At 31.9% G+C, this 16,756-nt stretch overlaps 1 protein-coding gene across 1 annotated transcript in view; it reads right to left on the bottom strand.

The window, feature by feature from the left end:
- Positions 1 to 1,192, bottom strand: part of LOC105324671 (uncharacterized) — a 68,692-nt gene extending 67,500 nt beyond the window's left edge. The window contains exon 1 of the mRNA XM_066087753.1: positions 1,034 to 1,192. Coding sequence (XP_065943825.1) covers positions 1,034 to 1,109 — 76 coding nt within the window. The 5' untranslated portion in view covers positions 1,110 to 1,192. The remainder of the gene's footprint in view (positions 1 to 1,033) is intronic.
- Between the last annotated feature and the right edge of the window lie 15,564 nt (positions 1,193 to 16,756).

Here is a 16,756-nt window from a genome sequence, read left to right as displayed (position 1 = left end):
CTTTAATTGAACAACAAAAAAAGTGTAACTCACATCACATATTTCATTAATGAATTGGACAAGAACTTTAATGGTCAAACATCAGAGACACCAATAAGACAACCAAGTGCGTCTTACTAATAACAAGATACATTTTGAGGTGTTTTGGGGACAGCATTTTTTAAATTAAATGTACCTGCTGTAATGTTGTCTTCTGTTCGTCTTTCAGTGGAAGTTTTATCTTAATTTCAAAAACAAAAGATATAACTCGTAAACCATGTTATTTTCAGCAGTCAATGTATATATCAAATAAGGCCTCATAAGTACCGATTCAGCGACACCAAGTTAAGGAATAAAGAGTTTTATATTTCGATTTTGGAATAAAAGAAAATCAAATAAGGGTTTTAAATAACAAATTAAATAATATCATTCAATTAGATGTATTCAAAACTCTTAATCCTGGTGGCTCCTGAGGTTACAAACAAGAACTTTTATCGTCGGTTCGAAATCAGAGACACTAATAAGAGAACCATATGTTTGTGGTTTGATAGGGAAGGCACTAATTTAATTCAACATACCTGTCGTGACCTCACCATCCAATGGGCTTTCAGAGGAAGTTTCACCTAAAATTAAAAAACAGAAAAAAGATCCTCATTTTTATGACTTCTAGGTGATAAATGTGTTTATCCGATTTCTTCAAAACAAAACCTTTTTAAACTCATAAACCATATTATTTTTAGATCAAAGTATATATCTAACATGGTTACATGAATACCGATTCAGCTACAACAAGTTAGGATCAAGAGTTTAATCTTTTAATTTTGTAATAAGACATCGGGTGTACAAAGTTTTCGAGAAATTTCACTTAGAATTTGGCGACGAAAATAGATTATGCCACGCCTTTTAATTGTGTTGCCGAGCATTAAATATATGTCTGCTAAAGTCTCAGTTTGCACCTTGGTAACGGACAAGTCCCCGTACCAGCAAGAGCTATCAAAACTTAGACTTGTGAAGACTTGCAGAATATTATTTTATCACTTTAGTTATACTATACCTTTAATTGTCAAAACTAAAAAACTCCATATGAAGAGAATTTCCTTAAAACGTGAATAAAACATCTTAGTTTTCATGAGTTTTCATGTGTTCCTTAGAATAGTAGCCTTGATGGAATCATGTTTGCAGTACCTCAGCGATTATGCAACCTCTGACAACCGACTTCTCAAGTTTGGTTATAATGTATGCAGCTGAAAGGATGAAATTATATGCGTTTTAGATAACAGCATGAAGTAATGATTAATTCATCTGAAATTTGCATAATATAGATTACAAATTCCAACATTTCATAGTTTTGTGTGACCAGTTTTTGACTGCTGAGATAATTTCATTGATTTAATCTGAAATGTTCATCTAGATACTTAAAATTAGAAACCAACGCTTAGTTCGAATTTTGTTTCTTGGTAAATTGATAAGAGAGATCGGTTTTTTTTATCAATTAATGAAAATAAATCTTCTAAGATAACAAGAACAAATATGGGTTACCCCATATCCAAGATATTCTACTTTTAAATTACTTGAAATTTCAATGTGCTTAGCATATCTCACTGGACTTGTTAAGAATTTGATGCATGTACTTAGTCATGTCCGTAGCAAATACGACACCAGTCTTGCAGCACTTGCAAACTTTACACACACGGTTCACACGAGTGGAGTCAGAAATACATAATCACTCCGTTATCAAAAGAAAAGAAAAAAAACGCCCACTCTTACACAATAAATAATTAAAATAGACTTGATAACTAAAAAACAATAATCATGGAAGTGATATAATTTTTGTAATGATATAAGCAATATTCATCGGTGAAAAAATTTCAATCGTAGAATGAGCTATATTTTTATATATATATTTCGACTGAGGGGGTAGCTAGCATAGGACGATGAACATTTCTCATTTTAATTTCTTGTGGAAACGTGATTTTTAAAAATATGTTTTGAGTTAATTTTGTTTCCTTTCATGTATAACTATACATAATGCATCGATATTCTAAACATTTGTTACATTGTTGTTTCGGTTGATCATGAATGGAACTATATTTTTCAGCGCAACTGTGTAAAATATATATAAAAAAAGAAGTATTGTCAGCAAATAGCGCGAAATAATTTTATGTATGATAAATACTTTTTCCTAGCTGGGTTACGTTCCTCATGGGAATATGTCACTGATACTGAGCTTTAACATTGAAAAAGAGGTAGGAATTCTACGGTTTTCGGAACTTTTATTCCCAACACTGATAGCTTAAACGCCATTATTAACTTCAAAAGGAGCCTGAATGATTTAATTCATTTTTTAAAAAGTTAAATCCATTGGTCGCCATTTTTGGGGTAAATCATAGCAGCATCTGCGGATTAGTGATTTGTAACTTTGCCATTGTAGTCTAAAAATCCGTGTTCATATTGCACATTGTATTTTGGTTGCACGGATATGGGGCAACCCATACACTGAAGTAATAATTTATATTCAAACACATTTACTCACATAGCGCTTAAATATTAAGTAGCATAAGTGGAAGCATGTTGTTTTTTCCCCTTTTCATATTTGGGTTGACTTGCAAAGACAAACAACTCAGCGTTTTGCAAAATGTGAACTGCCCTATTATCAAATCTGCCTTCAAGATAGATCTCAGTTCAATGAAATTTTGCTTTAAAACCTGTTCGTTATCACCACATTTCATACCTTAATACCATACACGATCTTTAGCTTTTTGTGTTGTAATCCAAATGGCTCATACATGCAGACAATCAAAAAAAAAGAATTTTTTACTCCTTAGCATCATGGCAAAATAAACACAGTTCCGTATCTAATATTTTGAATATAAAAAGTCGAGAGATTTTGCAAAAAAATTGTAAAAGATATTGTAAACTTATCCTTTTTTTTGGGTTCATTATGATAAGTTATAAGGAATCGTAACAATTTGTCCCCATTCGTTTTCTTCAATTTTCATAGACATCCTCTCCTCACATGTATGTTTTACGTTTACAGGGGTATCGGTGACAGCTGATTTTTTAATTTTACCAAAACAGTTTTCCTCTCTTGTAACATTCTTTATCAATTCTTTCCAACTAATGCTTTGGGGTGACTGCTATCAACCCATTGTAGGTTTAAAACTGTGTATGCAATTTCAATTTTATCGGAAGTTTTCAAATTAAAGAAAAATTCTGTCGTTTTTGATGAGATCATTAATTAAAAAAATGTGACCTTTTTAATTGACATGATTTTCTCTATTTCTTTTATCCAATTTAAAATAATATAGCTATAAACTAAAACATTATATGACGTAATCAAATGAGCCCTTTTACCTACACTGTCAATATCAAGATGACCTTTTCCTATATTGTATTAATTTCGATTTAATTCAAAGATTTTCCTTTTGGTCAGAAATATACATTATTAAGTGGTGTAAAGCTGACGAGAAAAGCACACCGGTCTTATTGTAAACACAACGAACCGCTCTGTGTTGACATTGCTATGTTGTTGTAGAGACTATTTCATTACCCCTCGATAATATCTTTTTTTTTTTAATCCTCCTTCACCTGTGAAAAGACTATTTAATATTTGCTATTACTTTTTATTTTAAAATCTACATACCACAAAATATATATACTTCAAAAACTATTCATAGCTTCATGTAAATGACTTAAAAGTGTTTTCATCTATAAATGACCATCTGTGTGTGTGTGTGTGTGTGTGTGTGTGTGTGTGTGTGTGTGTGTAATTTATATGCGGTCTATGATAAAAATTTGGAGATATGGTGTCCTTCATTGTATTTAAGCATTTTTCAATACTTTTGTATTGTGTGCCATACGATTATCTAAATGAAAAAGTGAGATAAAACCAACAAAAATATGAAAATAATGTTGACTAACAAATAAAATATTAAATTTTAATATTGTAGTACTGTCAAAAATATTTCAGTGATAAACAGTTTGAAAAATTTAGTCCGAATTTCCTCTGTTTTGCTAAAGTTTAATTTTGTTTGAGCCTAACTCAATAATATAGTAAAAATATCGAATGGTATGTCAATAATAGTTCATTTCAATAGTATTTTATTTGTTTAGAACATATTTCAGAATAAGAAACATTTTATTGTAATCCTGAGTTGTAATTTCAAACGCAGCAAAAGGTTAATGTATTTATTTTTGTTTTGCTGTCTGCTTTTCTTGAACGAATTTGATGGTTTGTTTTCTTAAGGGGAAAGTCCCTGGTTTTTAGCCGGGCTCTGCTGAAAGCAGAGACCTGGCTCTAGGCAGGCAAATCGCCAATGTTACTATAAATAGCACAACTTCAAAAGTAAACAAAAAACCAAACAGCGTCAAATTAAAAGCTTCCGCTATACCAGATAGTTGCACAAAGAGCCACGTTTTGTCAAAAGTGTTGGCATTTTGTTTCTTTTTTTTAATTTCGAGAGATTTTTCAATCTTTTTTAGTTTTCCTATTAATAACGTGTTTTAAAAACAAGACTATGCATTTTGGACACATACAAAGCGCATGAATTTCCATGAACTACTTTGCTGCGCGTTGAAGTAATGGGGATTGAATATATAACGCTTGATGCAAACTTCAAAGCACAACAGTTGAACCTTTTTCTGCTAGACAGACATATTTTTGCTTATAGCCGCTCACAAAATTCGGTCGCTCTCTGACGGTTTGCCGACATTAATAGCATGAGAGAGAGAGAGAGATTTATTTTCAGTCTTTACTACACAATATGCATAAAGACACACCAAAAGAGCCCGGCTTTCAGTACTTCAGTACTTTGATTCTTTTATGTTCTTGTTTAGTATTGTCAGAGCTCAACAGGAATCATCTATCAAGCTAAATAAAAAGCAATGTGTTCATCCACATGCCATTAGGGTTTCCATTGCAAATGAAACCATGTTCATCGATTTGATTGTTGAATAATCTATCTATGCAAAATATCAAAATTAAGAAGTTCACAAACTTATTTTATAATCAGCTACCATCGTTAGTAGTTGAATCTTTTGGAAAAATTTCTCAACGAAAGGAGACAGGTTCTTTACAATTTTGCGAATGTTGTTCAAACATGTTCAAACATATCAGTTCTCAAATATCATTTTTTGACTTTCAAAGCATTTATTCCATTATTTCATAAAAAGAAACTGGTAAGATATTCGGAGCTATGTGCGAACTCAAATTATTAAGAAATGATGGCAGGGAACAATGCCATTTAGCTTGAAACATAAAGCATACAAGTGAAATGAGATCACGGCTCCTAACTTGATCTCTGTGATATAGATATTTCTACACAGCAAACAAGGTATTGCATAAGGTTATATTGTAATATTTTATTGTAATACCAGTATTTCATTTAAATGAACCATCATACAATGTTTAATCTTCATATCATAAACACATACACTTCTTTACTACAGTCACAAACACTACATTCCTACTTCATATTGGCATCGTATGTTTTCTAAATCCTTGTTTTTGGACCGCAACCATTTCGATTTTCTGTTCGGTTTTAAGTTAAACCCAATGCTCTTAAACCGTGTAAACAAAACCTACCGCATCCTGTATCCGAAAAACAGTGATAAATTTCAATACATCTCTTAAATCTCCTATAATACATACATTTTTAGAATGGAACTACTTGCGTGGTCAATGAGCACGGGGTAAAAATAGTGGTATGTGACCTAATAATTACACAATTCTTCTTTGATTTTGATGAAACTTGGTAGGTAGACACTTATACCCATGATACACCTCCCTGTGAAATTTGGCGGGAATTGTGTATTCTGCATCAGAGTTATAGGCCTTTGAAATCTGGTCCAGGAAGGCTGAAATAACATGCAAAATCTAGCACGTTACACACAATATTCAAATTTCAAGAGCTACATTTAACAATAATTACTTGTCAAAAGTTTCATTAATATATTACATTCATTAACCTAACATGTCTACCTGATGATGCTAATGATGATTTAATTCTTTTACACCTGGAACTATTTTTTGGAAATTTTTGAAAAAAATACCCCAAATATGGTTAAATTTTTCAGAAAATGCCAAAAATGAAACATTTAATCACATGCTATGAGCTTGAAAAAATATTTAAAAAATTCTGCATTAAGTTTGCTATAGAAATCAGGTATTTTGATAAATATACAGTGGCTAATCCGTTTACATTAAGCAGATAATCACATAGAACCATTCACACATTTTCAGGAAATGGCACTTGCTGACTAAAGTAGATTAACTCAGAGTACACAGGGCTGATATGGATAGGCATAAAATGCCTTTTGAAACAAAACTAACAATTTAGAAGAATTTAGAATGAATTCTATTTGTCCATTCATTACATATACACTGAATAAATTACTTAAATGTACCCTAATTCATAAGGAGCCTTGATTCATGAAAACTGTACTCTTAAAACAAAGGGAGATAACTCTACACATTAAAATCCAAAGTAGGGATTTTTTACAAACATTAACGAGAAACTATTTTAGAAATTACAAGTTCATCACCTTCTTTCAGCATTATCTGGTGTGATTAATCTTGAGGAGATCATACCTTTTGTAGCGAGGATTCACCATTCAAAGTCATGGGTTTCTACATATATTGTGCATTTAGAGGTGAAAATGTCTGGTATGTTACCATGAACAATGATGACCAAGACTCAAATTAATGATGAGAGTGCCAAAAAGATATTACTACAGTATTACAAATAGTAAAGCTTCTAGCAGACCTCATATATCTTGGGCAATCACTGTTCAATGCCAGCAACCAAACTCATTCACATGCTACATTTGTTGGTAGTTACATTTCTAGGACACACAGAGGGGGGAAAAATGACATAATAAGACTTTAAAGCAGTGATTTAAATAAAAGTTTGCAAGGCATTGATAATTTAGATGCTAAAATGACTATTTCTAACCAGTAAAATGTATATGTCTCATATAAATATCTACACATGAAGGAGAAATGTATGCCAGATTTTTTACAATATTTATCTTTTCTATATCTTTCAATCGAAATTTAAAAAAAAAACAGAACACACCACAATTTTTTTATCAAAACAATATTGATAAGATTGAAAATGGGATATAATGTTTATCTTTTGGTATTGTTTTATCGATAGTACCAAGGGTTATAAAATTCAATTTAAAATTGATATTCATGAACGTGCAGATCTGTTAAAACAAAAGAAATAATAGACATAGGAAAAACTATTTACTCTCCGGTATACGTAATACTAGCATTCTAAAATTAAATTTTTAATGTTGTTTTTGTAATTTTTTAATGCATCGTCAAAACAAAGCTTGCGTTGTCATAGATATTGAAAGTATACACAATTTTTGTTTTCCCTCAAGTCAAACCATTCCTTCATGTCACTCAAAAAACATAGATAGTATATATTTACATATTATCAGTGTCTTTGCCTGTGATAACACTACGTATTGATTTTGTACTATATAACTCATAATACAAATGACGCCAAATTGAGGCGCCAGCGGGGTTTGTTTATTTATATTTAAATATTTAATCGTATGATGGCCTAAAATTATATAAATATAAGTAATAAGGAATCATTCTTTGAATATTATGAGGTGATAATTTCGGTCGGGGCGTGATCAAATCTATTATAAAGCCCTTCGGGCTTTATTGGATTGATCACGTCCCGACCGAAATTATCACCTCATAATACTCAAAGAATGATTCCTTATTCCTTATATAAATGCTACAAACGGTACACGTTGTAATACATTTATATTTACAAACAGTCTATATGTGTTCAGGGAGAATGTGGTTATTAATGGTTGTGGGAACAGAAACATCTCACAACCATTCATTTTCTATTAATTCTCTGAAGTATTGAGTCGATTGTTGGTTTCAGGGCCTCAACCTCAACACAATTTCCGTGAAACAAGTGAGTATATAGTATGAATAAATCTAGATATGACATTTTGTAAATATCCTTACAATATCCCGATTCCTGTGGTACATTGGAGTCTTTTTACGGAACCGTAGGGGCTTCCTGTTCTTGCTCTTGGTGCAATCACAACTTCTCGGGCCTTTCCGGCAAGCTCGGAAAAACACCTCGAATGTATTAACATCACCGGATGTTAGAATTTTATACAAAATGGAGTCGCTTCCCATTAAAATAAGTATCGACTAGACAGTCTTGTATGTCGCTTCTGTGTTATATTTTAGTGTATATCGTTTACTATAATGAAGTATTACTCACATCTCAACAGATCGTAAAATGTGTTCTATTTGTTTCAAGTTTTACAAAAAGGGGGATTGTCATGGACGCCTAGGTAATACATTCGAGGTGTTTTTCCGAGCTTGCCGGAAAGGCCCGAGAAGTTGCGATTGGCTCTTGGTGTAGATCTGTGATGGCGCGTACTTAGTCTAGATGGCGCTTCGAAGATTTGGCGAGCGTCCTCTTCTCTTTGGAATCCGCTCTGTGATAGATACCGCCTTGTGGCTGACCGATAGACTCGTGCAGTTTGGTTTCCTGAATCATGCATGTTGAATGCACTTGTATCTATTATAAAACATAGGAACACTTTTGCTTTTGTATCAACCATGTTATATTTCCGATATGATTCAAACTTTTGACCAATTGATACTGATAGAGCTATCTAGCTTTTTAATAAAAATGTTTCACATTATTTTCCTATGAAATCCTAACTTAATCATTGGAACAAAAAAATTAACATAATTGCAAAATTATCAAATGCCAATAATATCATATGCAAAGAACGATTTTCCTTCAAAAATGTTATATTTCTATTATTCAAAATTCACTTTTGATCGATTACGATTGATACGACTTTGTCAAATATATTTTTTTAATCAAAATTGATACGTTTTAGTATATTGACATCATCATATTTGATAGTGAAACATGTATATCATTTTCCCCCCGACACCCCCCCCCCCCCCTCCCCGACCAAAAAAAAGATCGATTGATTATTCGATAAAAAGTACTGTGGTTTCATCAATATTCGTTGAATACCAATTTTCGTTGATTTCGTTGCTAAGTTTATCCTTGAAATTAAAAATTCATTGAACTGCAATTTCTACTAATATTTTGTATTGATACAGTCTTTGGCCACGAATTTACGTATCCTTGAAACTGTTAATTTTCACTTTATCCACGAAAATTGATACCCTTGAATATTAATGAAACCACAGTAGTGGTGCTGTAGTTCAATGTTTTTAAAAGAAGTAGCTATAGTGTTTTATGTCGCCTCCAATATTGCGCTTTTGTAGGCAACAGGCATTTTCAATATAATACAATATTTGTTTAAAACATATTTGAAGGGACGCTGATTCTACAATTTAAATACCATGTTTATTGTGTCTTCATGTTAATCATCTCACACCATATCATTTATATTTTAATTCAGGTTTTGTTAGGGAGAAATAGGAAAATACTAGTGGTAAAAATACAATACAAAGTTGGATATTTGACTATTTGATCACTTACAGAAATCCCACTTAAATTATGTCCCACAGGTAATGAAATGCACGTTTACATATTGAATTAATTTTGGTTTAGCTTGGTCTTCGTAATAAAAATTAGACAAATATTTAAAGTAATATATTTATAAATGATACAAGTAACGCGTATTTGAATGTTGTTGGTATATTTATATCCAGTCTCTGATTGGTCGTAAATTAAGTTACTCAGGCGTGTCCAAAGTTACCTGGGTACGTGCTTAAAGTAGTGGAAGTTATTCGAAAATTCGCTGCTTATCGTGCAACGGACCCCCACCCACCCACTCAATCGTTATTTTGGTGATATCAATGTTAATAATTTGTTTTTTTATATTGTAGAATGTTGAATTAAGGAAAACGTAAAGTTGATTGTACATGAATATAATGTAATAAAAAAAAGTATGTTGCACTCGCGCAGGCGCAGGCGAGCTGTTCCTATATATTGGTGTTTTGAGTTTTAGTTTATAAATATTTTATGTTCGTTTGAACGGGTGAATTAGAACATAAGAGACTTTTCTAATACAATCCTATATATAGCCATATAAAGCCACAAGTATTAAACAACATTTTATCAAAGTGTTATAATTATGCTTTGACTTGTGGTTACACGAATGTCTTTTTGATTTTGCGGTCGCTGGATCTCTCCATCAAGAAGTATTTGAAGTAGTTTTGCGTGGACCCTGAGGTCCACGCAAAAAATATATAAGCGAGGTTAAACCGGATGCTATGGGGAAAATTCAGCCTGCGCATGAGCTAGCCTGGTTCCTGTGCGAAATGGGTAGCTCAGGGAACCAGGCTAGCACAAGTTTATCTGAATCGGGATCGGGATTCAGTGCCATATGACACATATAAGTTCAAAGGCGCTGTAATTGTAAAGTTGTCGGTAAACGGTACAGACAAGGCATTCCTTTTAAAGAAATGATTGGCATGTGATATGAACTATCAGTATTATGAAATAAGTTAATGTTATGCCGAAACTACAACATGCATCAAATAGCATAATTTGCAATGTTTTGTTGTTTTCCCAATACACATGTAACTTAACTTTACATTTATAGTAGGTGAGGCTAGAGAACTTCCCCATTAATTTTTTTAACATTTAAGTATGATTGAATAATTATGTCACTATAAAAGTTTAAATCTCAAGAAAAATGCATCAAAATATGAAATTTTTTAATTTACACAAAGCTGTCACTGCATTGTTAATAAAGTAAAGCGAATCGTAATGTGTGTACAAATAGCAGAATTCACCGAATGCCTGATACCATACATGCAAACTTCATTCATAGATAAATCATAATTATTTTAGAAGTATGAATCCTTTAAATTCTGAGATAAAAGGCAGGGCTATACATGCATGTATACGCAATACAACGTACAAATTAAGTGGTTAAAAGCAGAGGGCTGGATTCTGTGGAATCTCTGATAATTTTCACGTTTTCGTTGGAAACACATGCAAATGGTCCACGTATTGTAGTCCTTTTTTAAAGGACAGCAACTTGTTTTTTTATTTGAAGCATAATAAGAATAGAAAGTTTATATTACATGTATTTAATCGGTTGGATTTTTTTCTCAAATTCTCGTGTTTAATTCTGACTATAATCACATACCATATGAACAGAACTATTCACTAACACTATATTCTAAATTCAACAATACATTATTTACATATTGCTAGAAGTTAGCACAGTTCAAAAATATCAACTGACTTTATATACAGAGTTCTAAATACATTCTCTTCTCGATGAAGGCTTTCTGAATTTATTCTAAATTAGTGGTTATATACACCATAAAATCAGTACCTAGGATTCGAAATCATATTGTGACAGGTATATGCATCTATTCTTAGTAACGGTACTTTCCGTTCAAACACGGGTGTGTGCAAAACACAGTAAATTCCTTATTTTACGTGAGTACTTAATTCCGCAATTCAGCCGTTTTGCATCAAATTGCGAAAATAATTAATTGATCTGCATGTTGAAATTTCAATGAAAAATCGTTAAAACCTTTTTCAGGGAACGAATTTTGTGAAACCTTTTAATATTTAATAAGAATAAACAACAGATGTTATCTGCTGAGTGATTTGACACAGCAATTGTTTTCAACTATTAAACGGAATTTTTTCAATAATTAACACATACTTGTTCCAAAGGATCTTATTTGTACAGTAAAACTGAGTATGTTATTTATCAAAGGGAACGTTTGTTAAAGAGGTTCCAACAAAGAATTTATCTTGCACGAATTTTAAACTGCAGGCACGTAGCATCGTTTTTGAAAGTGGGGGGGGGGGGGGGGCAGACCCATCCAAAAAATCTTGACAACCAAAAAAAGGGAAATTTAAAGTTTTCCAAAAATCTTCAAAATCCTAATCCGTGGGGGAGGGGGGGGGGGGGTTGGGGGGGTTAGACTCAACTATACTTCCAAAAAAATTTCTCTACCAAAATTTTTTTCCCTCCAAATCATGAAATTCCTTATCCGTGGGGGGGGGGGGGGTCAATTTGACTACTCATTTCCTAATTTTCATACCAATTTTTTACTAACTTCCAAAAAAGTGGGGGGGGGGGGGGCCAACTCCATTATAATTCATTTTTTTATATGTAAATTTTAAAAAATGTGTTGCTGCGAGAAAAAGTGGGGGGGCCAGCCCCCCCCCCCCCCCTGGCCCCCCCTTATGCTACGTGCCTGAACTGTTCCATGAATAGAAGGTTAGCGTCAGTTTTGACAGTTATTTGTTCATAACATACATGTATAACATGTATTTTTTGAATTATCATCTCAAAGGATGTACAAAGAAAAAAAATGACATATTTCTAGAGAGGGCCAGGTTCTTGCACTAACTACCGCATGTATTATTCAAAATAATTATGAATAATTTTAATAAAATTGGTTTAAGGCACTCTTTAAATGATAAATAAATCATTTTAATTGTGGCTTTAAGGTTTTTATCATACATTAATAAAGAGGGTTTTTTCAAAAGTGAACATAAACTCCACAACCAATAATTTATAAATGCGTCATTTATCTGAAAATGGATCTGTCATCAATATTTTATTTTCAGAAGTGTTGTGTTCAAGTACTCAAATATTACATAATTTATGGCTCAATTCACAATCAAAAAATTAATGATAATCGATAATTATCAGAATGATCAAAAACTTTGAAACAAGTTACATTGTAATTGTTTTACTGAACAAAAAAATGTACTTTCAAGAACACTTTCTTTGTGTCTGTATAATAACTAGGTAGATATATCGAGGTACTACTTTATAATTTCAGTTGTTTGTTAAGATTTAATTGAGAACTTAACTTTCCAGCTACTATCAATCTCTACCCAGAGTTATCGTTCCTACTTCGCTCAACTTGTAGCGCAGCGTAATACGCCCTCTGGTAAGAGATTGAGCTACTATATGTAGTAATGAATTTTTGGGGAGGGTGAATATATAATTGAAATAATTCAGCTGTATATATGATTAATTAAAAATTCTTAGCAATCATCATGTTAAAATAATAATGTTACGGATCCTTGACACCACGTGACAATTACCTTTTATGACAGTAAGTCACAACATGGTGGGTTTAACCCATTATGAAACAGTTTTTGTCGCAGTTTTGGTGTCTATTTCTATTGTTCAATGAGTGAAGAGTTCGCTCTACAGGTCTCGAGTTTGGATATTATAGGGACTTTTGTTTTCATGAATACAGCGGTTAAATTGTTTAAAGTTGATTTTTCCCCAAAATTGACATTTTCATATCGAACAAAACACAGTCATGCTAGAAATCCATATCTTCAAAGCGACAGTACAGCTGAAAACACATGTGTGAATAACTTCAGATGTACCTATTGTAACATTAGGAAATAAGAAATAACGTTGATTGTAATAGTTGAAATACAGAAATTTCCCTTTCACATACGTTATCAACGTAATTATGAACTTCCGGAAATTTAAGGGTCGTACAAACCGGAATTATCTTATATCGTTTATTTGTACCACGTGAATTTTGATTGACAGTAATATTGACATGTGCTGAAAACATGTATAGGTTATACGTAATTATTCATTTTAATGAAATAATTAGATTTATTTCATGGAGAAAGGACTATATATGATAAGGGCCTAAAATGGCCCCCTAAAATGAACATCATCATTTTACTGTAATTCTTTGTTTTCTTAGTGCAGATATGTATGTGATGTGTTGACATAATATTCATTTTGGTTCAAGTGCCAACAATTTAGAAATATGACATTGTAAAGACAACCTTTTCCCGCCATTTTTGCATTTTAAGCATAAAACAGCTTGTTTTCAAGCAGTTTTTCCTTCCAAAAACATAGAGCGCATTCTTGAACAAATAAAATATTTTGATCAGAGCTGTATCTAGCCAAGACTAATAAGTGACCAAAAAAATTTCCTTGTTCAAGCATGCGCTCTATAATTCCCATTCGTAAATAGATAAGAAAAATGTCAATTTTTGGCTGATTTTGATTAAATTATAGAAATGGCGTCACTTCTGACGTCATATACTGCCAGTGCGTGCAAATAAATCAAATAAATAGATGAAAAATATATTTTATATCAACTCTTCTTAAAAATTAGTTAACATTTTATTGTACCCGAAACACTTAAAAAATGGCGAATTATGGGGGCCAAATTTAACTCTTATCATATATAGTTCTTTGTAATTTAGAAGTTTGGGCCTGTATGCAGAATTTTTCCAAAAGGCGTCGGTCCCTTTAAATCAAAAGCGGAAAAATCAAAATTCAAGTTCTGTTGGCAACAGCTCCTATATTAATTACTTAAACAAATCATCTTATACAGGTATAGGAAGTATTTTGTACATGAAAATATGATACTCTATTTAACGCCTTACATTAGTAAAAAAAAAGTTTTTAATAAAAGTATAATATATAATATCTTAATTAAGGTAGCTATATACACCCACAGTTTATTCCAATTTTCAATAGAAGACCACAAAACATATACCTATCAAATATTAAAGTGATGATAGGGATACTCTAGGTATTTTTAAAGAATTTTTAAATGTTTTTTCGTGATTTTGTAAAATTATTTTTAAAAAGATAGCTATTAACAAATTGAGAGAATTTTTTTTGTCATATGATGGATATTTCCTTCGGACACATAAAAAAATATAACACTTCTTAACATTCAAAAATGTTATTATTGCAATTTTTTTTTAGTATTTCCCCAAAACATAATTTTTCATATTTTCTTACTCTGTTGACAAATCATCTGAAAAAGTTGCCTGATGTGATAAGAAAATGTATTTTGATAACTGTGACATAAAAAATTGAATGAAAATGATTGCAAATAAACACAAAAATAATTTTAAATTTTATTTGGTATGAAAGTTCCTCAGGTAAGGGTTATCGTTCCTAAGTTCCAAGGCCCAAACACCTTGGAGACTTTTCATTTCTAAGTTGAAGAAAAATTCCTAAATATAATGTTGGAATGATAAATACATACGTATTTCATTATAGGCCTGTAAAAGTGAATATATTCGGTTTAATAAAAAAAAAACTAAGTCAACTAAATAAAGGGGAAAATTGACTAGGCTAATAGGATTTATGTACCACAACCTGAGAGAAATTCAACGCAACCCTCCCATCCCCATAAGGTGGTAAGGAACATCTTTCGATATTAATGTGCATTAAAGTATATTATAATTGAAACACTTTCACCGGTTTAGCATTTTCTTTCACAGTATTCAACCCAAAAATACGTTTTAGAAAATGTTGGAAAGTTAAAAATTGTATGGTTCTCAACGGGAATCGAACTCATGACCTACAAATTTGTAGTGAACCCACTTACCCTCTGCGCTACGGCGTAACATATCGATGATGGGAAAGAAACTATTTAACAAATTATATTTGATTTTATTGATAAATAATTCAGTTAAACATAAACTGTAGACAAACACATTACCCCCCCCCCCCCCCACCAAAGGCAGTAAGTTTGGTAGCTATTTATTTGTATCGACCTAAAGATAACATATTACATGAAATTCTCTGTACATCATTAAATTTTCAGGGGGGGGGGGGTCGATCTTTTCCACATAATTTAGACTCCGAAGTTTATAGATCTCGATTATGTTAATTTTATTTGTAAACAAGAGGTGTACAGTTTTTATATTTATATGTATGTCTTTATTGTGTATATCAACGTGACATCACAGGCAAACGTGCTTCAATGTTTAGCTTTAGTTTAAGTATAAATTACCCCAAATAATAACACATTAAAAATTAATTAATGAGATTTTTTTCAATCAGCTATGTCCTACAGAACACACTCAGAGAATTCTATAACAGTTGTCGATCTTTAAGCAGCATGTCAAACTGGGTCTGGTGTTGGTTCAGATCCGTTAGGATAAGCATGGACGCGCATAAAAAAACACCTTCAAATTCATCTTTGTCACGGTTATTGGGTTGGAAAAGGGGCCCGAATTAAATAGTCACGTTAATGAATTGTCTTTTATCCTTTAATATTAATAATAAATGTCAAGTAATTGGAAATTTTAGGCAAACTATTAAGTGCGTTATGAAGATGGGAACAGTGGTTTCTACTGAAGTTGTTAAATTCATGATGCTAGGGTCCAGGTGTTGGGAGGAGGTCGGCTCTGTTTGTCGTATACAAATATAATAAATATGCACTAAATTTTTGAAAGGACCTTAACACGATTTAAGATTAAGGTTCTATTTCCATATATAATATTATTTACTTGTGCATTTTGAATGATTGACCAACATTTTGAAAGTTAGAAGTCAAGTTACAAACGAGATATAAAGGTAGGGTTTCATTGTCATGTAAATAAAGCCCGAGTTCTTTATTCGTTTACAAAAAATGCAAAATAATAGAAGCATTTCTTTGACAATATGACTTATGGCAAACAAGATAAATTGATGCAATGTACAGTTCATAAATAATATTATCACCATGGGAAAAAGATATTGCAACAACAAAACAAAGAAGTTCAAACTCTGTATCGGACTTGTAACTCGATATTTGACAGTCAAATTTTGACGAAGTATGAAAGATATCCATATTATTTAACCATTCTATACATTTGAAATAGAATAATAAATAAGACTCAAAATTTAAGATATGAAAATTTTAATCTCATATACCATGTTTAGATTCCTCTACAGATTCTCCAAATTATATATCTAGCAGGCAAACTGAGTACAGTCATGTTTAGGATGAAGGAGGGGTTTTGTATTTAGGTTGTGGCTTAATTGA

Source organism: Magallana gigas, chromosome 6 (assembly GCF_963853765.1).
Source record: "Magallana gigas chromosome 6, xbMagGiga1.1, whole genome shotgun sequence".
Taxonomy (NCBI): Eukaryota; Metazoa; Mollusca; class Bivalvia; order Ostreida; family Ostreidae; genus Magallana; species Magallana gigas.
Note: the sequence above shows the minus strand (reverse complement) of the source record. Positions and strands in the feature narration are given on the sequence as shown.